Source organism: Conger conger, chromosome 3 (genome assembly GCF_963514075.1).
Source record: "Conger conger chromosome 3, fConCon1.1, whole genome shotgun sequence".
In the NCBI taxonomy this organism is placed as follows: Eukaryota; Metazoa; Chordata; class Actinopteri; order Anguilliformes; family Congridae; genus Conger; species Conger conger.
The window spans coordinates 44,215,112-44,242,150 of NC_083762.1; the positions used below are offsets into that span (position 1 = coordinate 44,215,112).

Here is a 27,039-nt window from a genome sequence, read left to right on the forward strand (position 1 = left end):
CTTCCCTTGATCCACAAGTTACAACAAACAGCCTCACGTGACAAAGTCAGTGCCTGTTTTGAAGCATTATGGGAAGTCAAGTATAGAAGGGGGCTGACCCGAATTGGAGCGGTGTTACCAGGCTAGTAGTCCCCAGCAGGTAATACAAAGGAGTACAGTGGAATACGTTGACATTTTAGGGACGTTATAAAAAATGTTGTGGTGCTTTTGATGCGGTGACATAGCATTTGCTTTCCTATCACTTAATGTACGCCTGAGAATGTTCAGGTTTGTTCAATTGCTTTACATTGTTAGCTTAGCCTGCCAACGTTAACTTTTCGAGCTGTTCAGTTTGTTAGTCCGATATAGCAAGCTAATGCTATACGTTCTCGATTGCAAGCTGTCATTATACAATTCCACAACGTTCCTTTCACTCTGTTTCATTGCTGGAATCTGACGCGTACTGTAACAAGACTGGGTTACAAAAAACAAGTATCTACCTCTACGGACGTGATCAGTTCAGATATAACTATAGGCTACGTGTAGTAACTTTAGGAGCGATGTCGATTTCATCACACTTGCCTAAAGAGTGTGTTTAGTTTAGTTCGCTAACCTGAATGGACCTGGATCTTACACGTAGTTGGCTTGTAGCTAGTTTCCTTATTAAATTAGGTAACTAACGTTGGCTAGTTTGTCTAAGGTTAAAAAACATGTTCAATTGAATCACCCCGGAATTAATTTTACTTAGCCATTTAGTAGGCTACCTATATATTTGGCTATAGCCAATAAGGTATGTTGTCTATAGGCTATTTATGTTCGAATAGCTTCTAACGGTAGCAAGGCACTTACTGGAGAAGAGCAAATGGTAGCTCGCTATTAATGTCGGGAATCCAACATCAGATAAGTTAGTTAATTCTAGTACGCTAACCAAATGCTTTTACCGGTGAGAATAAGCACTGGCTGGCATTCCAAGATATTAGCCTAAATTGGACAGTGTCTCCCGAATTCTTAGTCTCGCTATCTTGACTAGTGCTCGATTGTAGCAGTAAATTGGCTAAGCTAGCTAGCTATCTGGCTTGTGGCTACCTATATTTTATAGCTATAGCATGCCCAACGATAACTAGACATAATGTAACGTTATTGTAACTCCCGTCTGCACGCAGAGTAGCCGTTGAATCAAAATATTATTATGAACGATGTCCTATGCAACGATAGTAGAAAATGTTTATGATGCAAATCATTTTTATTGAATATAGGCTAGCTAAAGATTTCACCCTCGTCGAGAATGGGCGGAAAAGTGGGTAGTACTATATTAGGCTACCCTGCAAGCTTTTCTTATCTAACTTCATTATCAAGTCTGTTACTGCATCATGCGCTTATGAGGTAATTGCATTTATAAAATAATATTGCAACTAAGGAACCATTATTCAAAGCTGGCTTTCTAAATGCCCGTGTGTGTCAGCAGGCGAAGTTAGTTTTTCAATTTCTCGTTCGGGGAAGGAAGAACGTGTGCCGAGAAGAGGACTGTTCTACAGTCATACATAGAGATGGGGGCTGTTCTATCCCGGTGGAGGGTATGTATGGATATTTATGCATATATCTTTCACTGGGAGAATGTGGAGTTCTCGAGGTTTTTATTTTATTTTGATGTCTGCTTTAGAGAGATGATATAGCCTAGTACAATAAATTATACATTTTTTAAAGTCACGTAATCTATGTCATTTCTTTGCAAGAGGCTCATTTCAAATTATTGTCTGCATATTGGCCAGTTTTACAGCTGGAGGCAAGGATATCGAAATGGTCCTTAATGTTCATCCGCATTTAGCGCTGCATTTGTGAAATACTTGCAAGTGTGCGCAAGTAGTTTTTTTGTGTAATGTACACCAAGTCCTCAATTCATCTTGCCCTTGCCTCGTGTCGGCTTTCAGTCTCTGAGCACCATTGACTAGTCGCATTTTACTTCCTGATATTTTACAATGCCACATAAATGCCAAGAATATTTCAGTTGACATATATAGAGTTAATTTTGCCATTCGTTTATTGGAATATGATTGTGATCTGTTAAGACTTGATCAATATTGGGTCTATGAAATGTGAAATGTGTTTTCAACATCTGGTTTGACTTTCCTTTTACAGTAATTTGTTGGCTGATAATTAGATGCTAACTTGCCTATTTCAAATGTTAAATATACTCACTGAGCACTTTATAATGACTAATATGTGGTGGGGCCTCCCGTTGCTCTCAAAACAGCCTCAGTTCTTTGTGGCATGGATCCATGTTGAAAACATTCCTTTGACATTCTGTTCCATGTTGACATAATTGCATCACACAATTTCTGCAGGTTTGTCAGCTGCACATTCATGCTGTGAATGTCCCATTCCACCACATCCTAATGGTGTTCTATTGGATTCAGATCCAGTGACTGGGAAGGCCACATTGAACTCATTGTCATGTTCATAAAACCACTTTGAAACAACATTTGCTTTGTGACATGGTGTATTTATCATGCTAGAAGTAGCCATTAGAAGATTGTGAAGATTGTGGCCATGAAGCACATGGTCAGCAACAATACTCAAGTAGGCTGTGGCATTAAAGCCATGATTGATTGGTATTAACGAGCCCAAAGTGTGCCAAGAAAACATTCTCCACGCCATTACACCAACGCCCCTAGCCAGAACTCTTGACACAAGGCGCGTTGGGTCCATCTGTATGCCTGAGCAGAAACCGAGATTAATCAGACCATCGGACCATCAGACCATCAGGCTATGTTTTTGTCTTCAACTGTTCTTCTCCGTTGACCTCTCATCAACAAGGCCTTTTTGTCTGCAGAACTGCTGCTCACTGGATTTTTTTAGTTTTTTTTTTGCAACTTTCTGAGTAAATTCTGGAGAAATCCCAGGTGATATGCAGTTACAGAAATACTGTAACCAACCCGTCTGGCACCAACAATCATTCCACAGTCAAAATCACTGAGACCACATTTTTTCCCCCATCTAATACTTGATGTGAACATTAACTGAAGCGCCTGACCTGTATCTGCATGATTTTATGCATTGCACTGCTGCCACATGATTGGCTGATTATGTAATCACACACATAAGTAGGTGTATAGGTGTTCCTAATAAAGTGCTCAGTGAATGTATATTTCGATTAGCAAAATCTTTAATCTTTATGGAGACTAAAATGGGACAGATGGTGTAGGCTGCATCCTCATGTCAGGTGGGGGGCATGCACCTAAGATGCAAGGCACCACATTTTATTTACTGGATTTGTTATTATAGTTGTACTTATTTTTGACAGTCCTGGCAACCTCCTGGTTAGTTTAAAAACAAACAAACACAAAAAAAAACCTAGCAATGTGGTAGTGGTGTGTATCGCCCAAATAAGGAACCATGTGGCACTGTACCAGTCGACTGCCTGGAAAAATTTGAATCATAACTTTTCGTTTGTTTGACTGCTTCACCAACAGATATGAAATTGCCTCCCCATTCCTCAGAAATAATCTATAATTTAACAAAAATGTCTCCATTTTAGACCATTTGCCATTTTTGGCTGGCAGCATGTATACATTAAGACAGTTTTTTTTTTCTTTTTAATAAAGTAGCCTGTAAATTGAAATATCTATGAATTCCAAACCGTTTGACCTAAGTAATGAAACGCATGGTTGCACTTTCGAGCTCCAGCAGAAGATTCCAAACCGTAGTGACCAATGCCCTCATTGGGAACATAAACATGTCCCTTTTATGGTGACCATCTTGAATTGACCCCAATGTAGCTTTCTTATTGCTCTCCTGCCACTTGTTTCAGGTCTGACTTCACTTCCTGGATGATCCTTATAAAACTTGCTTTGCTGATTGTCCTAATTTGGTGTCAGCTCACCACTTGCTGGCTCTACATTAGTCAATTCAATGTGCAAACAATCATCACATCTTGCTCTGTTTTACCAAGAGATTTGAGAGTGGTGCCTCTATAGTCCCTTCCTCACACACACAAAAGTGACCAATAGCTGCATTTTAATATTTAGTAAAAACATGGCTGCATGAAGCCAGTGATCTTAACTGCTGGTGTGAAACTGCTGTTCATATGAAAGCTTATGAATCCAAATCTGTTGACTGCTGAAAACGAATAGTCAGTACCTAAATACTGTGGTTCTGAAGCAGGGTACTCATTCTGGCACTAAAGAGCCTCTCATGGTTAATTTTTTGAAAATGTATATCCTCCATATGGGTCACCACCATCTTATATTGGCTGCCTTTAAAATAAATAAAAATAAAACATGACCTAAATCCCCCCTAAACCTGTTGTACAAACATGTTATATCGTGTAATTCTATATTTGCACAATTTCATAGACCTTAAAAGATCTATGAACTCTAGTCATGAAATTGCTTATGTAGCTACATCCATGCTCATAGAAACAAACCCCTATAATGACCAAATATTCAGACTTACAAAAACAATTATTTTTGCAGTGACATAAGCACAACAATGATGTACACACTGGGTTACTAAAGACTGGCTTTCATATCCACTGCTTCAGTTTGGCTATTAGTGATTGGCACCCTTTAATTACTGCTAGATTCATGTAATGCAGCTTCACTTGAATTTATTCAGCCTGTGATACATTCATATTTTACATGATTGATATTAAAGTAATTTGTTCCATTCTTGATGTTTTTTTTAACTGCACCTGTTCTACCTGTCTATCAGTTTTTGCAGATCACATTTCTCCAATCTTTTTTTGTGCACTTTAATTACAATATCCAATCATGGGCATTTTTTTTTATTTACAGGCCAAACCATCCACAGTGGATATTTTGGAAGGAATAGATAAGGTAAACATTTTTGCGCAAATGTTTTATTTCACGGCATTACAGTCTGTTTAAAAGGACTTCTACGACCTTGGACAATAATAAAGCCCTTAGGCCGCCTCATGGCTGAGGCTTTCTCCGTCATGGAAGGGAGGTGTATTTTTGGATGCTGCACTTCACTGAATGGGGGTCTTGGTTTCATCCAGGGGCTTTGGCTTGGATTTCAGCACTAAGGGGGATCATTCAGTACGCGTCCAGGAGTGACAGTCACACATGTCTCCTGTTTTGCACCAGGTTACGCCCCATTCAGACAGCAGCAACGGGCACATCCAAAGAACCGCCCCCTTCAGATATATTTGGGTGGCGATTACACAGTGCTCAAAGTGTTTGGCATTCCCTCTCGTGGTTATAATGAATTTCTATTCTATGTTCTCAAGTAAGACTGATTGAGTAAATGATTGAGCCGTTTGAGAACCCAAATGCTTTGTTAGTGTTCATTCAACAGTTCTATATTTCATCCTTTATTTTCCTGTATTTATATTTTTGTCAATTGTGTGAAATATCCCCCATGGTGTCACTGCATGGTTGATTATTTTGTACGTTGATATATGAATGAATCCTGGACATTGAAATGTGCCATGATCATGATCTCTTTGTATTTACGTAATATTCAGCATTTTTATTGTTAACAGGATATAAGCACGCTTGAGGAGTTTAGAGAAAAAAACCAGAGACTTTTGAAATTATGGGTGCGAAGACTGCTGCTGTATTCCTTCCTGCTCTTCCTCATCATCAGTCTTGTAGTGTATGTTTGGTATCTTCCTCGGCAATGGACAGGCCGATTAATACTCGCCCTTCTAATTTTGGCATATCCAATACTGTAAGTAAGCTTTGTTTGTTTTATTTAATGTCATATTTCCAGTGCCATGAGTGCAAATTACTGTAGAAGTAAATGATACAGAACGTTGTTGCTTTTCTGTTAATACTGCCCTTTTGTATGCTTGCATATAAATGAGACCTTAAGAGCACATTACTTTTTGACTTGCCCCTTAAAATGTTTCAGTTACCCAGTGACTTTTGACTTGCTTCTGAATATGCCAGATTTTGTCATCTTTCCAGAGTGTGGTTTACCAGGAAGTTGATGATTTCATTTTTTTCAAAACGAACGGAAAGAAACAGTAAGGATTTTTGTATTACGAGTTCATATTAGGCTGTCATGCTTAAAGTTGTTCCTTTGTGTGGACTGATTTAAATTAATATTGAGTGATAAATCAGGAAAAACCTTGAAAATGTACATTGTACTTTAAACCAAAAAAGTTGTTTTTCTATTTCCAGATGACAAATTAGAAGATCTGAAATCCCAAAAAAGGAAAATTGTAAGTTTGATTTTATAATTGCTTTTTAGTCTGTGATGCGCTGTTTGTGCACCATTGAAGAAATTGTATACCTTTTCTTTTTGGCCTCAGTGACCTCGCCCCATTATCTGAATTCAAAACGTTTGTGTTCCAGTTCACATTTACTGAGTCTGGCCTTCCATTCCATTAATAACTTGGTAACCAAGTTAAAATAACCCCTTAACATTTACTAATTTCCATGAGCGACTTATAATAGTGCTAACCTTTTAGACTTGTCAAGAATCCTTGCACTGTGCACCTGTCATAACCTCTTGGATCCATTAGCAAGTAACTCATGTTTAACTGTGCCTAATTTCCCTCTATAGGGCACTACAAATTCCCTCTTCAGCAGTCGTAGAGGCAGTAACACAAGAGATAGAGGCTGTTAAATGCCATTACAAGAAGTTTCATTCCTCCTATTGCCTTTATTGAGTTTTTGCAGCACTTTGCAGCAAGCTAATTGCTACTGCTAATAAATAATCTAAAATCAATGCAGACAGCGCTTAATTGGCATAGAGACTTTATTCCGTAAAGCACTCTGCTAACGACCGTCTTTAAATTAATAGCATTAAGTGCTGAGAGGAAATAAATCTGAGAAATTGCCTGTCATTTACTGTCATGTCTAATAACTTCCAATAATTATGGCTGATGGATTTTCACACATTCCATTATCGAAGTTGGTGCATGTAATTATTCTTCTCATTATAATGTAAACAATTAGCAACATTTGGGGTTGCCTAGAAATAAAGCTGTTAAGCAAAATAAAAAAAGCATTATGGTTTGTTGATATTTTCCAAGCTTGCAGATCCCTCATTTCTGTCTGAACAGTTTTGGCATTGTAGTGATGTGATTTTCTTTATGTTCCTTCTCTTCTTCTCCCTGGTACTAAGCATGTTGCAACGGAACTCAGGGGATCCCTTATTTGTATTGATTTGAGGATTGAATTTACAAACAAAGGATTGAAGGTGTTTTTATTTTTATGGGATAAACGTGGAAAAAAGAAATCGGTACATTTTTTCCCACAGTCGCTCTGAAATAATACTGGTTATATTTTGAAATCCAGTTTCGCTAAAAAGGCTGTATAATTTAGATACAAATATCGCTTGAAACATGTTTTTTTAATTTTATTTTTTTATGCTGAATTTAACTTGAAATATTAAACTGGAGGATTATCTTGTACAAAAGAACAAACTTGACTAAATTAAGTCAATGCACTTTGACTGTTTAAGGGCATAAGAAATTGAAAGCCTCCAGATAAATCAGGAACATTATTTTAATAAGAACATCTTTGCTGGCTATGTTGGAATGCATCAATCCAATGCCCAAGGTTCCTGCAAACAAAAAATAGTTTTCATTTAATGTTTGACATCTATAATCGATTGGTCCGATCTGCTTTTTATAAAAAAAACCCCTACATTTTCATGCTAAAATCACTTTTTCAAGCTTGCTAAATTATTTGACTTATTTGCTACCTCTAAATAAATTTATCCGTTCCTTGAACTGTAATAATCTTTGAGTTCACCAGTTACGTGTATTTCATTGTGTTTATTTGATTACATAAAATCTACAGGAAAAAAAAAAATACAGTTTCATTTACTTCCAGCAATATATTTTAAGGACTCAGCTCTACCTGGACCCATGCAAGTGAGGTTGTTGATTTGGAGATGCACAGTATTATACAGGTATGGAAAGACACCAAAACGCTATAGATCACTTTGTTGCATACGTTGTTCCCACTGCAGGAGTTAGTGTGGTTGCTTCAGTCCCACTCTTTGTTCTCTTGCATCCTTTTTATTATTCTTATTCTTACGCTCTTTCAAGATGCATTTCTACACACTTCATAAAATTCAGCATGGTTTAGGTTTTTGTAATTCCAAATAGTTTTACAAATATTTAAGGTTTTATGTGGATAAAATCCCATAGGCAATTAATGGGGAATTAAAATAATTGTGCAATTGAGCGCTGTGATGACTTGTGCTGTTCTTTCAGCCAATAGGGCACATGGAAAATGTATGTGTGATGCTATTTCAGCTAATTGGGCACTGAGTAAAATTGGAAGACTCCATGTTGGTTCTGCTCCTGAAGTGGGCTACTCCAAGCTGAATAATAATAACCAATGCTCATAATGGCAATAATCTATCAATAATATCACATCAAACAGGCATCATATATTCATTATACATTATTTCTGATTGCAAATTGGTGTAATGTTGGTCAACCCAGCTACCAGCTTTTACAAACCATAGCTTTAGCTGGTCTGAAGTGATCAGCCAGCTGTTTCAGAGCCTAGCTTGTGCTGTTTTTTTCAGCAGGGTAAAGCTGTATTTTCAGTGGTCTGATGGAAATGAAGCCTTACCCTGCTGAAAAAAATGACAAATCCATGCAAAAATCAATGACTGGAAGTCGACGCTTAATCGACGGCTAAACAGTTGCTGAAGCAACCACACTAAAGTTCATTCATAAACTTTTCATTCAAGTTGCTTGTTTTTAAAACTATTTTTTGTCTTCATCAAAATGAATGTCCATGAATTTTGTCCCTACAAAGGTATCTTCACAAAAAGAACTTCATCTTGCAGGTGTCCTATCATTAAATTATAATGTAGACGCTTAAATATTAAGTTGTACATAAGCATTCTAGTAATTGCCAGTCCAAGGTTATTGACTTACGCTTCCTTTACTTTCTATATAGAGCAGCTTTTATGTGGTAAAAAACTAAACTTGTAATATTATAGTAAAATAATTGTAACCATAATTTGGTTTAAAAATAAAAAACAAATTATTTGTTATGTTATGATATAAAAGCGTTTTTTCTGGTGCCAGCAATTTTCCATACCTTGTGCTGCCAGTCTGAATGCTTTTGTGCGACTGACTATGCATCAGATGTATGACTTCTGCCAAAATCATTTTAAATTCTGTTAATCCTTAATCATCAGTCAGTACATGAGCATGAACCATTAAACGGACTTGACCATTCAAGTATTATCAGGAATGCCTTGACCTGTTCACCAAAATACTGTTCACCCAAAAATTAAATTAAAGCATGTTTTCACTTACTTAAAGCATGTTTTTACTTACTTACCTCTCTATCCATCCAGATTGTTTTGCTGAGATGTGATGACTCTTCTAGATTTGAAAACATTTTTAGATGCAGTTCATCAACAGAGCTCCAAAATTTTAATCAAGAATTATTTCTTCTACTGTTGGAACCTGCCAACTGTGTCCGCACAAGCAGATGTTTCCACTGAAGCACGAGTATTCTGGGGCAAAGTGTCAGTTGTTTTGATAATTATTTTATCCAGCTGTTTACTGGACTATCGAAACATCAATGTGTACTATATGTTAGCCCGTGAACTTAAGTAAGCTCTGTTGATGTTTGTGAGTAACTTATAATGGCAGAGATTTTGGCATTATATTTAGAGAGAGGACAGTTTGGTATGTTTTTATTTCTTTATTTATTTTTTTAAATAATGTATAGGCGGAGGGCATTCACTTTAGCTAGTTTGGAGAGTGAGAGGCAAAATTAGTTGAACCACAAAACAACTTTTGTGAAATTGTATGTGAATTGCAGAGAATGGTGTATAAAACAAAAAACATCTAGTTAGCAGCTGTTCTGTGGGTGAAACCACCTTGTTAATGAGAGATGTACTGATGGGAAGGTGTCAGTAATGCAAATAACCACACATTGCAACAGTGGTATGCAGAACAGCATCTCTGAACACACACAAAGCGTCGAACCTGAAGAAGCTGAAGACCAATAAATAAAAAAATAGGTCTAATAAAATAGGTCTAATGCAGGGGTCGGCAACCCTGGTCCTGGAGAGCCGCAGGGTGTGCTGGCTTTCGTCTCCACCTTAAAATAAGCAAGCGACTCAGACCCAAGAAACCAGGTGAGGTGAGTTAACTGTGTAATCAACGGTTTTCATTGATCAATTAATGCCAAGCAACAACGAAAGCCAGCACACCCTGCGGCTCTCCAGGACCAGGGTTGCCGACCCCTGGTCTAATGAATACCTAAATATTCACTGAATATATATTAAAATCGTAGCTATTTTCAAAATGCCAGAAAGCTACTGTCTGCCTTACCACACAGAAAACTGATTTAAAACCTAGATTTGCACTTTTATTTAATTGCCGAGAAGCCCGTGGCTAACAGCTCACTGCATTAGCCTATAAAATGAAATTGTGAATGTAATGTTAAAAGTGAAACCAAAAGATTATGATCAACTCGGTAGTCTAGTTAGTTAGACTAGCTAGTAAGTCTGTATAGTCTCATAATGTAGTCTTAAGGGTTTTCATAAGATAGAAGACAATGCCAGGGAGTGATAACTGTAGGCTAAAGAGTTGGATCATCTATCCTTTTTGTAACCTCATGAGGACAAGTCCTGGTTTATTTTTGCTGGTCCTTTGCTGGTCTCTAAATATAACGATTTGAATGCAATTTGCTGACATTATTTATTAAAATACTAAAATAGCAATTATCTACGATGGTTCCCTATTCAGAACAATGTTTTCCCTCTTGGAAGGCTCCACCTACATGACTGACGCATTACTGACTGCATCTAAAGAACCAAAACAAAACAGAACCCTGCCTCTATTTTCATGCGATTGGACAGCAGAGAAAAGAATGAGAGCAATGTGGTACACCTGCACACTGCCTGGTGTGCAAGCGCCATGTGGGAAATGCTTCAAACCCTTTAAAAATAATGTGATAAAGCCGTCCCTTAGCTGATAAAGCGTGTTTTGTGCGATCAGTCCCTACTTCCACTGTTTCTCTTAAATATTTTTTTAGTTTAAGTATGTTTGGTCGGTGTGGTTTGTGAAGTTTGAAATGGGCAAACGCATTCTGTGTTCACTTCCTCTGTTGTCTTGGGAGTTTTCAGTCTTAAAGAGCTTTTGTTGGAAATTGAGAACACTTTAAGTGTGGTTTAATTGAATTGCATATGTCTTCACAGTGGCTAAGTGCGTTTGATTGAATCTAGGTGAATGAGTTTATACCAGTCTGCACTGAAAGGAACTTTGTTTTTGTTGACATGGACTGTCTCATCAGAATAGTATGGATTGAGTACATTTGCTCATCTCTCCCTTACGTAGTGGGGTAATGAAAGATATTTGCATATTCTTACTGTCATTACTACAAGGGTATGGAAAATATGTTCTTAATCATTCTAAAATACCAATCCAAAAAATTTGAATACTATGAAAAATGCCCTTGCAAAAAACTTACATGTCACAGTGAGGGACCTGATTTCTGCCTGTCTTTGTATTACCACAACACAGGAAGGATATAGCTTTTCCTTACCATTTCTTTTAATGGGCTGTAATACTTTTTCGCTCCGTCAACCAACTGAGCTGGTGATGACCGACTGGTATCCGAACAGAAGGAAAGTCGCGTTTGCATTTTCAAGTTTGCAAGTTTCATTTGGCAAGAGACACAGTATCCTATGAATCATCGCTTCATGGTGCCTCGTCAGGTTGATTTCGTGCCTGGTCAACTGCATCAGTTGCCCTGCCCTCATGTGCAGTGACCTGGTGGGCATGTTCACTTGCTCACTGCCTCTTGAGTTGGCAGAAACCAATTCCATACCCCCTACCCCCTCCCCTTTCCAAGAAAACATGGAGCCATTTTGCTGTATTAACAGTGGCCGTGCAGTTGTAGAGCCTGAGGCAGCTGGCCTCTGACACTGCTTGAAGGGATCTAAGACACCGATGTGCAATGCAGAAATTGAATACGAACCAGCATAGTTTTTGCCAGTGCCATGCAACTTGGGCCAAACCCACTACACTGCACCTAATTAGCAACGTTTTAGTTTATATTTGTATTTTAAATAATCAACATATTTTGTTGCCTAATTCGTAAGCAATAATATAGTCTAGTTTTAAGGTTGGGTTGTTGCTATATGGCTACAGTAGCACATAATGTTTTGTTGTAGTTATTAGTTTTTGTTTATATTTTTATCAAATATTTTTCTGCACCTGCCATCTTACAATCTTACCATTTTTACCTGGCTTTTGAATGGGCTATATTCATAAGAATCCTGGCTATCCAAGGGGCTAAGGATCCTGATTAGCGATGTGCCTTGACAATGCATGACATACTTCACTTTCAATTTCAAAACTCTAGAAAATTTCATGTTTCCCAAAAGGTGATTTTATTATTTTTTTTTACCTGAAAATAGCCTTCACTTCAATTTATTCTCCAATTGTGTTTGCAATTCAGAATCAAAATGACACTAAGACATTGTGCTAACAAATTGCACTTTCATCAACATAATTGAAATGATACGCTAATTTACTGAGGCACTTTGAATATACATTTTAATCAAGAGCAATTGCTTGTAGAAGCAGTAGAACATTTTAGAAAACATAATTTCATGGTAGGCTAGCATACATGGCTTTAGATTGGTTTATGTAGATTTACGTGATTGTATTGGGCTGAAACTGATTTGTCCTGATTTGTCCATACAAAGGGACTTTACGTGGTGCACACTTGGAATCACAGCACCCACAATGGTGTGGAACATTTTTTTAAATTTCATGTTCTATTTCAGTAGCAGCATGTTTTGGGAAATTCTTGTTACATAAGCAAATGTCTTTCGGAGATACAGATCCAGATCCAGAGATCCAGAAATTCTAACCACTTTGACATCGGAACACTCACCTGCTGTCCCATGAGTCATTCAGACGCGGTGACCAGTGATCTGTTTTCATTGGCTGATCGTGTGTGTACATTGCCCACCATCAGAGGCTGCCCCTTTAGAATTCTGTCTGATCAACATTTTGAATTGACACGTACCTCATGGTTGTTGCTGTAAATAGCGAATCACTTTAGTGGCTTTATATCATCAGCTTATGCTATGCTATAACTTGAAACTTGGCTTAACATTTCTGATCCCCTGTAATGTATGATTCTTGCCAATAGATCTCACTGGAGATTAAATCATTGTTTTTTTTTCTGTTTATTGGCAAACATGTGGAAGCTCATGTTTTCTTTCTGTAATATTTATGCCCTGGAAATCTAGAATCTGCAATGGCGATACTCATAATTTGCTTCCTTTTAAAGCTTGAAGAGGTAATGGAGACGGAGACCTATAAGAATGCGAAAATGATCCTGGAAAGATTTGATCCAGAGTCAAAGAAAAAAGTTGTAAGTTTCTGCATGGAAGAGCAGCAATGCATTGATAAACCGATTTTGAACATAGAAAATGAATGATTGAAACTTTTAACTATTATTTTCAAGATGGAGCTGGAATCCACACCAGTTGGGTCCCAGATGGCTCCTAGACCAGGCCAAGGCAAGTGGCCCTTTCTTGAAATCCTTTATATATCCTTAATACTGTTTGTATACCGTGGCAAGAAAAAGTGAACCCTTTAGAATTACCTGTGTTTGTATAAATGGATCTTAAAATGGTCTGATCTTCATCGAAGTTACTATAATGCACAAACACATACTCTAAAAAAGAAAATAAAAAAAATCTTAAGTTAATAAACCCAAGTCAATGAAATGAGATTGGAGGTGTGGAATAGAGCTACTTTCATAAAACTGATTTTTAAGCATCTGCTGGTGTGAACCATGCCTTGCAAAAAAGAAATCTCAGAAGGAATTGTTGATTTGCAAAAAGCTGGAAAGGGTTACAAAGAAATCTTTTAAATTTTTAATATTCATCAGTCCACAGTTAGACAAATTCTCCATAAATGGATGCAATTTAGTACTCTGGGATACTCTTCCTAGAAGTGGGCACCCAGCCAAGATGACTCCAAACGCACAACGCAACTGGGGAAAATGTTTTATGGATTAATGAAACTAAGATTGGATTGTTCAGAAAGAAAATGCAGCACTAAGTATGGTGTAAAAAGGCCACCACATACCTACATGAAAACATCATCCCAATGGTGAAGTATGGTGGCTGGCCTGGACAGCTTGCCATTATCGAGAGGGAAATTAATAACCAAGTTTATCAAGGTGTTCTACAGGATAATGTCAGGGTGGCTGTCTTCCTGCTGAAACTCAGTAGAAGTTGGATGATGTAGCAGGACAATGAGCCTAAACATTGAAGTAAATATACTACAGAATGGGTTCAAAAAAATCAAATTGGAATGGTTTTTGGAATGGTCCAGTTGGAGCCCAGATATTAACCCACTAGAGATGCTCCACAGCTGTTCACACCAGACATATGGCTGAGCTGAAGTATGGTTCAAAGTTCCTCCTGAATGTTGTGATCGTGCGGTCCGCACTTGTTTGAGGTTACTACTGCCAAAGAAGTTTCGACCAGTTATTAAATCCAAGGGTTCACTTACTTTTTCCACCAGCACTGTGAATGTAAAATGGATGTGTTCTATAATGACATGACAGATTATAATTGTTTGTGTGTCATTAGCTTCACTACATTGTGTTTGTCTTTACTTAGCAGCAGAAGACAAATAGGTCTAAAAAATTAGTAATAAATGCCTTATAAGGGGGTGCTGAGTTTGAAAAAGGTTTCAAAAGTTTGGGGTCGCCTTGTCTTTTACAGCTTTTTCTGATTTAATTAAATTTTCTCTGTAATCAAACAATACACACATATTCAAAGCAGTCTCGGAGCTTTTATTAAAGGGTATTTTTTTTCATACATTTTGGTTTCACCCTGTAGTAATTATAGCACTTTTTATATGTAGTCCCCTATTTCAATGTTTGAGACAAATTAACATAATGTCAAATAAGAGTCATATTTTGTATTTGGTTGCAAATGACTTCTGGTGTCGGTGACCTAACAACATAATCAGAGTCTTATCTTATTTTCAGGTTTCCCTACAAGCGATATTCAAAGTCTTGAATTAATCTCTATTGGAATTGGGGCATGGGACTAGATTCAGCTATAAATTATGCTGTTGCAGTATTGAACGCATTTGTTGGCTAAATGGTTTTAAGTCATCAAGGGTCCAAGGTATCAAATTAGCCTCAAACCATCATGCTGCTGCCAGATATGCAGTGGATACTACAAGAATTGTTTCTCCTGATGAATTTTCCTGTTGAACTCAATGGGAAAAAAATATTCAGGAGAAACTATTTTTGTAGTATCTACTGCTCACTGCCTGACAGCAACACAGTGGAGTGATGCTCATTTCATACCTTGGAAAAACTCTGAGTCTGCGCTTTGACCACGTATAAATTGTTTGATTATAAACAGAAAATAAAATGGCAAAGCGGAAAAAGACAAGGTGACCCCAGACTTTTGAATGGTAGTCTATACGTGTGTGTGTGTGTTGGTATGTGTATTTACATTTTTTCTTTTTTCTTCTCCATCAAAAGAACTTCGTCAGCGCAACGTTGCTTCTCGGGCTCCAGCCTCAGGGGCCCCCGCTGCAGCTCGCCCCCCACCGGCCCCAGGTGCTACCCCTGTGGGTCCGCTGCCCCACTCGGCTCCGGGCGGGCCCCCCGAGAGGAACCTGTCCAGTGTGGCCGCTCAGCAGAGCCTGATGCGGAGGCCCATGAGCCCCGGCACGCCCATCCCGGGAATGGGTGAGCAAAGCCTCGCTTACACTCTGCACTATGTTTTTCACCAGTATCGCACCATTAAACAACATTTTCCAGCGGTAAAAGTGCACGCCTCTAGACTGTCGTATTTTGTTGGACAGTGCGACTGGACCACCAGATGGAGCGCTGACACTTGTTGACCTGGAATAGACGGAAACACTGTTGGAATAAGTAATGAAGTAATAACTGATATAGGGATAGGTGCGGTTAACTAAGTAATTGAACTGATTAGCTGACATCCAAAAAGTTTAAATTCCTGTCCTTACCCTGCATGTAATGCGTCTACTTAACGAGAACATATTTTCCTTGTTTTTACCTTGGTGGTTTGTGACTGAAGGACAACCATTTTCAATTTTTTTTTTTTTGTTAAGCAAAAGTAGATTTAAAGATTTCTTCCTCCTGTGTAATAGCGATAATTTCACCAGGCACTGCAATGTTTTCACAAATGTCTACATCAGCAATTTGGCGTCTTGTTCCTATAGAGACAACAGAACCCGGCCCATAGACTTTAACTGAAGTATAAATGCCAAATGTCATGTGACACTGTCATTTTTGTTGCACAACACTTGTTGAAGCCTGCAGAGCACTGACCGCATGCTCATTGTGAGCCGCGACGTCAACGGTTCGAATCCGACCGTCTGACAATTTGTCGCATGTCTTTCCCTCTCTCTCGCCCCCATTCTTCCTGTCTCTATATACTGTCCAATAAAGCTGAAAAAAAGGCCTAAAAAATATCTTAAAAAAAAAAAAATTTTGTCTGATGAAGTCTAAATGCTGGTGCTGGATGCTGTGTATTCTGGGATATTCATATGTTTCATACTGATTTGCAATTTCTTTGAAGTTTGGCAACGACAGTAGAGCAAAAACTAATGGCAAACGGAGATGCTTGGCAAAAAATATGTAATGCTGCTTTTTTCAGCACATCTGAAAAAATCTTGTATCACTTGAGCAGCTGGGCGGCTCTTACTCGTAATTGTATTGGTTTCAAAAGTTTCTTGTGCTCCCAAGCAAATTTCTGTGCACAGTAAATAAGCCCTCGTCCTTACATCCCTGCACCACTTCTGAGCAGCTTTACTGCATTTCACAAAAGGTGCAAGTGCTTAATCGGAACGTCTTCACATTTTATGCTTATCGACTGTTTGCAATAGTAAAAACTTGAATTTAAATTCATACTGTACAAGGCAACATGCTGTCTTGGGGCATCAATGCAGTACTATGGAGAAGACTATGGAGAAGAGAAATTCTGTACATTTCACCATTAAAGTGAAATGTCCTTTAGTCGTTCTCTATTTCCACATTTGTTTGTCTAGTTGTTCATCTGTTTGCACGTTGTTTCAAGACTCTTCAGGTAGAATTTATGCAAGCTGATCAACAACCCTGTGGTTTTCAGACAAGATTGGCCAGTTTAACATTTTGATTAAAAAAAAAAAAAATTTTAATCCACAAATCTTGTACACAATTTGCAATGTCCAATAATAAATACATGGCCATCTCTGTAATTGTAATGTCTTCCATAGTTTTGGGAGTGTGGATATGCATGTCCTAAGCATGAGCAGTTCTTGTGCAGGCAGCATGCAGATGCTCCGTTGGCCAGAGGAGTGGTTGTTGCACAACAAGGCAGAGAAGATTCTTTTATGTGAAAGACTTCCTTCTTGGGCTTTGCTCTGGCTGGTTTTGCATCACCTTATGGGTCTCCCAGCCACAGTCGGCACAGCCATGGTCAAGAATAGACTGCAGATGGACAAGAAGTGCTTTGGCTGGATGCTCCACGTTAAAGGCAAAATACCCTTTACAGCACCTTTTTGCTAGTAAGCATAAGAGTACCCTTCCTAGAGCAGTTACACCATAAGTGTTCTTCTACAAGTAGTTCATCAGCAGCATCTTGTTGGCAACTCAGAATGTGTTTTTAGGAACATGGTTAATGATCCTCTGCACATTTTTGTTAAAACATTTTTATTTTTAATACTCAGTTTATCCATCATGGAATGGCTCGTGTTGGCTGGAGACCCAGGCTATAGGGCTGGGAGATATATATCACAATATATTTTCAATTTTGGACGGTAATAATATATACATCACATTATATGTGTAATCCTGCTTCGTGAAACTGGGCCCAGAGCATGATATTAAGGATTTAAATATTTTTTTAAGGTTTTTCAAGACATTTCTACGGGGCCAGCTGCCAAAATGAATGAACCCTTTTTTCAGGAGATTATACAGACTGTAGATGTCAAATTCATATTTCTCTTACTTGCATATTATTTGTTTGTTTTAAATGCAATACATTTTGTGTGTGATGTAGCCTCTACTAATCATATGGTCTATTCTAGCTGTTAAAATTGTGCCCCATTTATATTGCTAGGGTGTAGCCTACTATTTACAGTGAACTAAATGGTGAGAAATTGGTTAATGTCACTAAAAATAAGCTGCATAGGTTTTAAGTAGGCCTATTATACAGCTTTATACAATGTCAATAGAATGTGGATTTATTGGTTCGACTGTGTTCGGATCTTTAACTTAATTGTATTTACAAGCATTCACGGTGTGGTTATGCCCATTTAAAGTTTCACCTCATACATAGAAAAATTGTAGGCTACAACTGTCAAAACACCAATTTACAGCACTGGTTTCAAAACGAATGTCGTCCTTTATTAACGATGACTTTAATCTTTGAGTGGTTTTGACAATGACAGATGTCAAATGTTGTAAATCTGACCACGACTTTTCCTGGCCATTTGGAATTTCACAGCCAGATGCTTGCACTTTAACAGGATGAAACAATTGTGGCAAATAATATAGTTGGCTTATATAGTTTGTTTGTTCTCTTAATCGCCTTCAGCTTGTTAGCAATAAATAAAGGCATAGCCTACGAGTTGGCTAGATAGCTACATTATCGTTTTAAAGCTACGTCAGAAAATCATTTTTATCTTACAAGTAAATATCTATCAAACTGTTTGAGACCTTAGTCAGTACACATATGATCAATGATCAAGCGTATGTTAGTTGTTTATAAGCAAGCGTTGGTACAAAGAAGAATGAATGATAAAGCTGTAACGTGATAAGCAGTTGAAAAGCATGTTTTAGTAGAGAGAGGAGTGGGCTCATGCACAGGTTAATGCTGTTTGTTATTATATCATGGTACTTGTATCTAACAGAAGCAGAATGAAACAGCGGACCGTAAGCTACAGATTGCATACAGTTTTGCCATTCTGAAGTCTTGCTACACAGGCTAATACTATTTACAAAAAAAGGAACCAAGGACAGATTTCTGTTCATTTACTCATGATGAGCAAGCTTACAAGTGTTACATAGGAAAAGTATTTTAATGAGCACAGAAAGTAGTCTTATCCTAGATATTTGCAAGATACCTGAAAGCTGCGCATGCACTTTTACCAAGAATCCCTTGGCTAATGACAGCTAACAGCATTAGCCGATAAAATGAAATCTGCTTGCTGACATTATTTAAGCGTATGGAATGAGAACCCGTGGTATATCGTGGGGATTGGCACTGCTAGTGGGGTGGTTAGGCACAACGTGTCTTTGCACCCCCTAGCTGTGCCAATTCCTGCAAGTTTTTATACAATGCTTACCACATTTATCTTTCAAAATTTCACAAAAGAAAGACAAGACAAACTTTAAATGAATGTATTTTTAATGGAACTGTTTTATGGTAAATGTATTCTTCTGCTTAACAGTAGTTTATTGGTTGCTGAGCAACGGTATGGCAAATGTTAGCTAGCAATATGTATCCCCACTCCACTATCTAACTTGTAACAGTACTAATGTTAGCTAACATTACTAGCAATAATGTATTCCCATTGCACTAACGTTAGCTAAGCAATGCTATTGCAATAATGTGTCTTGTTAACATTACACCAGACGACACTGACTCACAAGTCATTTGTCATTGTTGTAGACTTATCTGGACACTGCCAGATAATGTGCAGTTATTGAAATAACTCATAGCGCTGTTATGAGTCATCATTTGCTTCGCAGAGGTTTGGTGGTCTTGCTGGCATTTTGATTCGAGGATATTGCCTTTTTGCCTATTGTTTTGGTTCCTACTCCTTTCCAAATCCTTGAAGGTAAAAGGACACTTTAAAATCACTCATTTTGTTTTACTTTGGTAGGCTACTAGCAGCGAGATGATGATAACGTTAAGTTACGTTCATTTTGGTTACAAAGTAGATAATGGTGATCTACAAACACAGAGTAACATTAAAAGATGTGTGAACATCCCATTTAACCGTGCGTAGATCATGGATATTGACACCGCTGGAACGCAAACTGACCAATAGAGACAATGGACTGGACCTATCCATTGTATAATATTTATTATACCATAGTGCTGAAAAATAACCGACCACCTAGGGCAAATACGGCATTCTGATTGGCCGAGACGTGGCACGTGGGTGTGCATTACTTTCGTATAACCATGCTAATGAGAAGAAATCAAACAGCTGTGTAGAATCTTTTCACAGCTAAAATATAAAACAAATATCAATGCAATCAGTGCAACATCATGCACAATGGATTTGTAATTCATGCAAGTAGTCGACCTGGTGACAAAAATTTTACTGTGGGCTACAAATTGCATTACATTGTTACACTTCACATTGTCAGGAAGATAACCATGGGAGATGTTTCAAGTATAATGTAAACAAGTGTTTTAACTTTGGCAGAAATAGTAACAACTTACAACTCGCGTGTGAGTGAGGAGAGAATGATCAAACTTTTATTGTCTAATTCACTGTAAAACAACAGACAGAGCCACTTGGTCAGGGAATGCCCTGAGATGCTAAAATATATTCAGTACACTGATATTCTCTGTAAATTACATGTAGCGTGAATTTCGTAATATTTTAATATGTTGTTTTGTAGGACTGGCTGCAAGAATGAGACATGCCAGCTGATTTCTATAGCTGTGCTGTACAACTCACACAAAGATATTGAGGTCTTTCTATGTTTCTGTTCAAAATGGGCGGGGCTCCGTTCAGTTGCATGGCACCGAAGTCTGGAATACAGCGTCAAATTTTGATAAATTGCTTGCTATTATTTTGCGAGCTAACATTAGTTAGCCTAGCCTAACATTGTATTTCCTTCCTGCCGATGCTGAGCTAGTGATGATGCATTTGGCTCTTAGCTGCAGCAGGTACTTTTAGGCTGCATGAACAATTTCTTATTATAGCAACTATTATATTTCTTATCTTATAGCAACAGGGACTATTTTTTTCTCCTGTTCCCATTGCATTTACATTTATATATTTGTTTCTAAACGAAAAATAAATTGTCCTTAGCTACTTTAATTTGGCAAGGTAGCTGTGGTATTAGCGGGATAATACCCTATGGACAAGTCAGTTATGAGGAAATAATTGCTCTTCAGGGTGGTAAACTGACTTGTACACAGGGTATGATCCCTTACTTAAAATACTAAAATAGCAATTATCTACATAGCATGTTTGCTTTCCCCCTTAGAAAGTTCCGCCTACATGTTTTGGTCAGAACTGACACTGTGTCGTCATCAAAATCCATTCTCTTCTGATATAGGCCAAAACCATATTATGACCCATATAACCAACATGTTTACTATTTGCTTGTTTATTAATAAATGAAACTGGCTGTAACACGAGAGCTGTAGGACCTGGCTTTTGAGAAGGGTTGGGCAATGTATGGTTTACACCTGATAGGGAATAGTTTATAAACAACCCATCAGGCATGAACAATACAGTATATTTTAAGGCTGTTGTACATATCATGAAGGCCACAGTTCACGGAAATGCACAAAATATTGTGGTAAATACTATTATTAATGTGTCTTTTATGCATTTTCTTTTCCAAATTGACCCCTGCTAGTGCATATATTTTGCAAATGTGCTTTGCTATTTTGTTAATGATCTGGGCGTAACATTTCATTTTGTTGCTTTGTTGAATGTCATCACAGAGGAGTTTTGTCTTTGACTATACCTAGAAGATCTCATGTCTGAACCGTGATTAATGAAGCAGACACATTTTTTTTCTGTCTCCCTGTCCCTGCTGGATGCTCCAAAGCAGATTAAACGATGCAGTTTGGCTGGAGTGATTTCTGTACCTAATGTTTATACTTGCACTTTGTTTTTGCCAAACGGTGCCAAGTGCTTTCTATCGAAAAACCGAGTGAGAAACCGTTTGACTCGGTCACCACAGCGCTTCCATATGCTGTTAAATTAATAAGCAGCAGGTAGCCGAAGCCTTGCCAAGCTCCTCTGAAATGACCAGTCTTCACGTGATGATCGCTCTTGATGTTTAATTATATTAATTACCGCTCACCAAAACAGCAGGCCTCCTCCTCCACGTGACTCTTCAGGGACGCCCATCCACAAGTAATTATTAAAATCCGTCCGCTTTCGAGCATTCATCACCCCGCTAATGGCAGATTAATGGCCCGGGTCGCTGTCGTTGGCGGTAAATTGTACTGTGAGACAGGAGAGCCTTTTAACCCTGACCGTGTCTCCGCCGCCATCCTGCGCGGTAGGACTACATCCCCCAGGCCCGCCCCTGGCCAGACCCATCCTCCCGCGAGACCGGGGCGCCATGGACCGAGTCATCGAGTACCTGGTAGGAGACGGCCCTCAGAACAGGTAACCCCCTGCTCTCGCATCCCAACGCTCACTTTTTAAAGGTACAATAGGGAAGATTTTTGTGTTAACATTTTTACGTGACTATTGTAAATCCCTTCCTATCATTGAAAACGGCTAACTGACATGTTGACCCACCCTCTGCCTGTCTTTATAGTCCTTAAATTCAGGTTTCAAAACATACAGTTGATGGCCTGACACTCTGTACCAAAGTATTGTATAGCTGTACAATAATTCAAGCTCATTGGTTGAAAATTGGTTCTAATTGCCACAGCCAATGGCGTGGGGGGGTTCAAGTCAGCTCCTTCACACAGGGGGGGGGGGGGGGGGGGGGTAAACAGTGTTGTTGTTTTGTGGTTTGTTGCTGAAATTTCCCTCTTGACCGTTAAAAGTCCGAAATTACCGATTGTACCTTTAACTCCCAAAGCATTTTCATTTCACATAACAACATTTTTTAAATGAAATCAAATTTACAGAGTGTTTTTGCATCAAGTTTCTTTTTTGTAGTAGATTGCCATGAAAAAAAAAAAAATTGGTTTCCTCCCCATGTCCTTAATGAATTTAATTCATTTGTTAAATTTCAGTTTTTCATTATTAAACCTTTGCAGCATGGTGTTTCTTTTATTGGTGATTCCTGTCGATGGTACGAAAAGGTTAATGACTTTCCTCCTTCCCACTTGTCTCCTTTTGCTCTTTATTTAGATATGCCCTTATATGCCAGCAGTGCTTTTCCCATAACGGCATGGCGTTAAAAGAGGAATTTGAATACGTTGGTAAGATTTAGAGAAACACGGCTCTCTCTGTCAGTCTCCATCAAACACAGTGCCTTCATTTGCCCTCTAGTGTTTGGCAGTACAGTATATCATAAGGCTCTTAAAATGTGCTGGCACCGTCAGCCCATGTAAGCAAAAGCCCGGCGTATCAAGATTGAATATGTTAATAAGGGCAGCCCATCGATCTGATGCGTTTATGCATCTTTGATGGATTTTTAGAATATCATTGCTTTCATTTTCATATATATTAATCCGGGCGTCCGCATAAAAAAAGGCACGACAATGATTCGGATGACTGTGTGTTTTCTTTGAACGCCGTGTTTAAGGATATCCCTCTCTCCACAGCCTTCCGATGCGCCTACTGTTATTTCCTCAACCCTGCCAGGAAGACCAGGCCCCAGGCCCCTCGGCTGCCGGAGTTCAGTTTCGAGCGAAGGTCGGCCCCTGACCCGCCCGGCCCAGCACCCCCCGCTGGCCTCGGGTGCGGTGACTCCCCTCGTGTCCTAGGTAACCCAATCCCAGGGTGCAGTGCAAGGTCGCAGGTGCCAATATGGCCGTAATATCCACGCTAAGAATGAGTGTCTGTCCCAACGTCAAAAAGGCCTGTAAACGGCCATATGGGTGTGGCTTTGTTGTTCATAACGTAACGTAATAATGAGGCCCTTCCTCCCAGCAATGCTCGACTTTTCCTGCCACTAATGTGTACCTACTGCTTTAGCCTAAACGCTAAATACTGTTTCTGCCTCCACGACATGTCTTGGCAAGCTGTGGAAAAACAGTGGAAAAACAAAGTAGAAAACAGTGGAAGCTATTCCACTGTGTGAAAACATAGTTCCTAATATCTGTGTGGAATTTGTCCTATTTATTTTAAACCTTTTTTCGCAACCAAATTAAATACTGTATCTGTCATGATGAACTCCGTTTGATTTGACATTAATATGTGAATGTGTACCAGGATATGAATACTGGTAGCATGGTATGTACTCTAGCACATCCAGCGTGTGTAATATATTATTTATTAACCATGCTTTCTAACCATATTGTCTTGTATACCTAATTATTATTTTGAATATCTGAAGAAAGCAAAGGGAGGTCTGAGGTTTTTGCTCTCCACTGTATCTTTAGCCACAGTCCCTGGAGTGATGCAGTTCAACAGTCACCAGCTAAAAGGTTTCGTCTGGGAAAACTGCCACCTTTTTTCACGGTTTCATTTCTTTAAATTACATGCTCGGTTTTTGAGTCAAATTTGCAAGTGGATTAGAGTGGTACTGGATTTACAGCATCAAGATAGTTGCCGTCGCCTTTTAAATGTATGAAGTGCACACACACTGAAATGGGGAAATGAATGCTTCGGTTCCTACTTGGTCTCCCAACGAGTTTGCATTGCATTTGCATTATTTAGCCTTAGTTCAGGAGGACAGTCACTGAACTGGCAAAGTTCTTCAAGCACTACAAGAGGGGTCTGTCCTGGTAACTCCAGCATTATATAAAATTATATATGAATAATATACAAATGTAATCATTATGTAATATAATTGTTGTCTACTCCACTTCCTGTTCCTTTCCGACTCCTCTAGCCTCTTCACGGGTGTGGTCTTCCTTTGCATCTGTTTTTGCAGATATTTTACTGGCCCCTAAAAGACCTGCACATGCTGATCCCTCTTTGGATATTGGGAGTCGAATGGGTGAATACAAGCAATCCCAGGATTACCCCTGAACTATAGACTCCACAAATTGGGCTCACTGTAGTATCAGTAGACTATATCCATGCATGCAGCAGATGATTACCAGTTCTGTAATTTGTATTTTACAATTGGCTGTTCTACTCTTTAATCATCTGATAGCTCTGCATCATTTCCCTATATTTACATCATCTGGCTGTCCAAATGCTAACGCATCCCCCCTGTCATTTTGAAAGGGACGTCTGCTTAATGTTGCTCCCGAACACAGCATGGGTTTTTTTTTCCTACACTTATTTTGACATGAATTATGAAGTGTAGGTTTCCACATGTTTTCCATTTGTCCCTGACAGCTGAAACTTTGACTATGGGGAAAATTCAAGGTCACGCAAGGGCCATAAGGGGCTTTAATTTTCTGTTAGATTATGAAGATTTTGGAAACACCTTTTTCCTTAGTGGTACCATGTCCTGTTCAGCAAAATCGCACTTGTAAGTCCAATTATATCAGTATACACTTTTACATAGTATGCCTAATAAATGCAAGGGCAGTATTTACAGTCTAAGAAATGTAACCGATAAAACCTATTACATATAAAATAAAGTTCAGAAATGTGATCCTTTGTGAGCCTGAAAACTACCCTTTAGCAGTGCTATGGTTTGAATTAAATATATAGTTTTTACAGCTTTGGCTCATTTCCTTATTAACACGCTTATAATAACAGCTTATTAAACTGCTACTTGTTTTTGGTGTCACCTGAGTGTGATGCACTTTGGTTTATTGTTCTTTATAAAGCTGACCTCTGTTATTTGTTACACCTCCGCTGTTGCTGCTGGTAACTGCGGAGCTCAAAGAACCATAAATATACGCCCCCTTCCTCTGAGTGCTTATGGCCAGTATTTGCGTATGTTCTGATTTCCAGACACCGGAAAGCTGGATGATACTCCACCTGTATCAGAGCCTGAGTCACAGGAGAGCCAGGTGACCGAGGAGGCCCCAGCAGTAGATGGTCCTGCTACCCCCAAGTCAGAGAAAAGCCCATCTGAGAACACTGATGAGGAGCTGGAGGTTTCCCAGATGGAGGTCGAGTAGCAGGAGGGCCCACACACGCGCGTATAAAAACTCACGTCGACGCAGTCAAATCGATCCAGAGTTTCGGTTTCGGTGGTGTGAATTGCTCATGTTTCTTGAAGCATATTTAAAAAAGAAAACGTGTGGTTACATCATCACACGGTACACAAGTGCCAGAAATCATTGTGAAATTTACGGAGATGCTAAGATGCTGGATGTATGCTTGAGATTAAATGGATGCCTTGCTGTCTACCTGTCTGTATGTGCATATGGAAGTTTTTTCTTTTGTTTTTTTCTTTTGTTTTCCAATAAAGGAATAAGCTCAGCCATTTTTCCTATGCCAGGAGTTTACATATCATATACTGTAGCACTTCTGTACGTGCAGCAATAAAAGACCCAAGCACAGGAAAATCGCAATTTCTTTAAGTGAAATTGTTTGTGGGGATTTTCCCTTCGTTTTAGTTGAGCAGAGAAATAATGCATACCTACTGTTTTGTTTTGTTGTATTTCACAGAATTACTTTTTATAGTATTGCATAGAATACTCTACTATATTGTCAAGAGTGTCAAATATATTAATAGATAAGTATATAAGAAATGTTATAGCACCAGGACAGAAAGTATTGTCAGGATGTTTTTGGTACTCATGGCACAGGGCATCCTCATGTTTACCTTGGTAACGCCACAGTGATACTATGAAAAACACTTATTTATTACTAAGAAAAAAAGTATTTTCACAGGTTTTGTGACTATTTTAACTATTCTCGTACGAAAATGAAATAAAATGAGCTATTTTCATGTTTTAGCTATTCATTGTGATTTGTGTCACTGATACCCATGTTTTCTCTTTCATTTTTCAATGATAAAATATTAGATGATATTTATAATTTTGGAGGTATAATAACTACATTTGAGTGCATTGACATTGCAGTGTATAAACACAGGTCAATGCCAAGACCCCATTTAACAGCCTCTCACCTTTCATTTTCCATTGGCTCTTGATTTGGCAAAACCCTAGTCACCTTTCCCATTCCAGAAAACGCTCTCTTATATAAGCACTTGGGTCCTTATGAGGGAAGCTCATTTTGGGACCAACACCCCAATGGCAAATGTTTCTTGTTAACCCCCCCCCCCCCCCCCCCCTCCCCCCAGAGACCAGGTGGATGAATTGAGTGGGCTGTTGTGTAAATAAAAGCAGGAGGGGGCTTTA

At 38.7% G+C, this 27,039-nt stretch overlaps 1 protein-coding gene across 14 annotated transcripts; it reads left to right on the forward strand.

The window, feature by feature from the left end:
- On the forward strand, positions 1–26,630 carry LOC133123367 (endoplasmic reticulum junction formation protein lunapark-A-like). Of its 14 annotated transcripts, none has more exons than XM_061233790.1 (14): positions 1–139; positions 1,445–1,553; positions 4,773–4,814; positions 5,483–5,670; positions 5,910–5,968; positions 6,126–6,166; positions 13,245–13,328; positions 13,422–13,476; positions 15,471–15,680; positions 22,207–22,312; positions 23,012–23,082; positions 23,428–23,589; positions 24,702–24,767; positions 25,682–26,630. In XM_061233790.1, the coding sequence occupies exons 2-14, from the start codon at positions 1,527–1,529 to the stop codon at positions 25,849–25,851; spliced, it is 1,281 nt and encodes a 426-aa protein (XP_061089774.1). In that variant the 5' UTR covers positions 1–139; positions 1,445–1,526; the 3' UTR covers positions 25,852–26,630. The 14 variants fall into 14 exon arrangements, with proteins under 14 accessions (XP_061089774.1, XP_061089785.1, XP_061089771.1 ...); XM_061233787.1 differs by having other exon boundaries at positions 18–139; positions 1,442–1,553; XM_061233789.1 differs by having other exon boundaries at positions 139–267.
- The last annotated feature ends 409 nt before the right edge of the window (positions 26,631–27,039 follow it).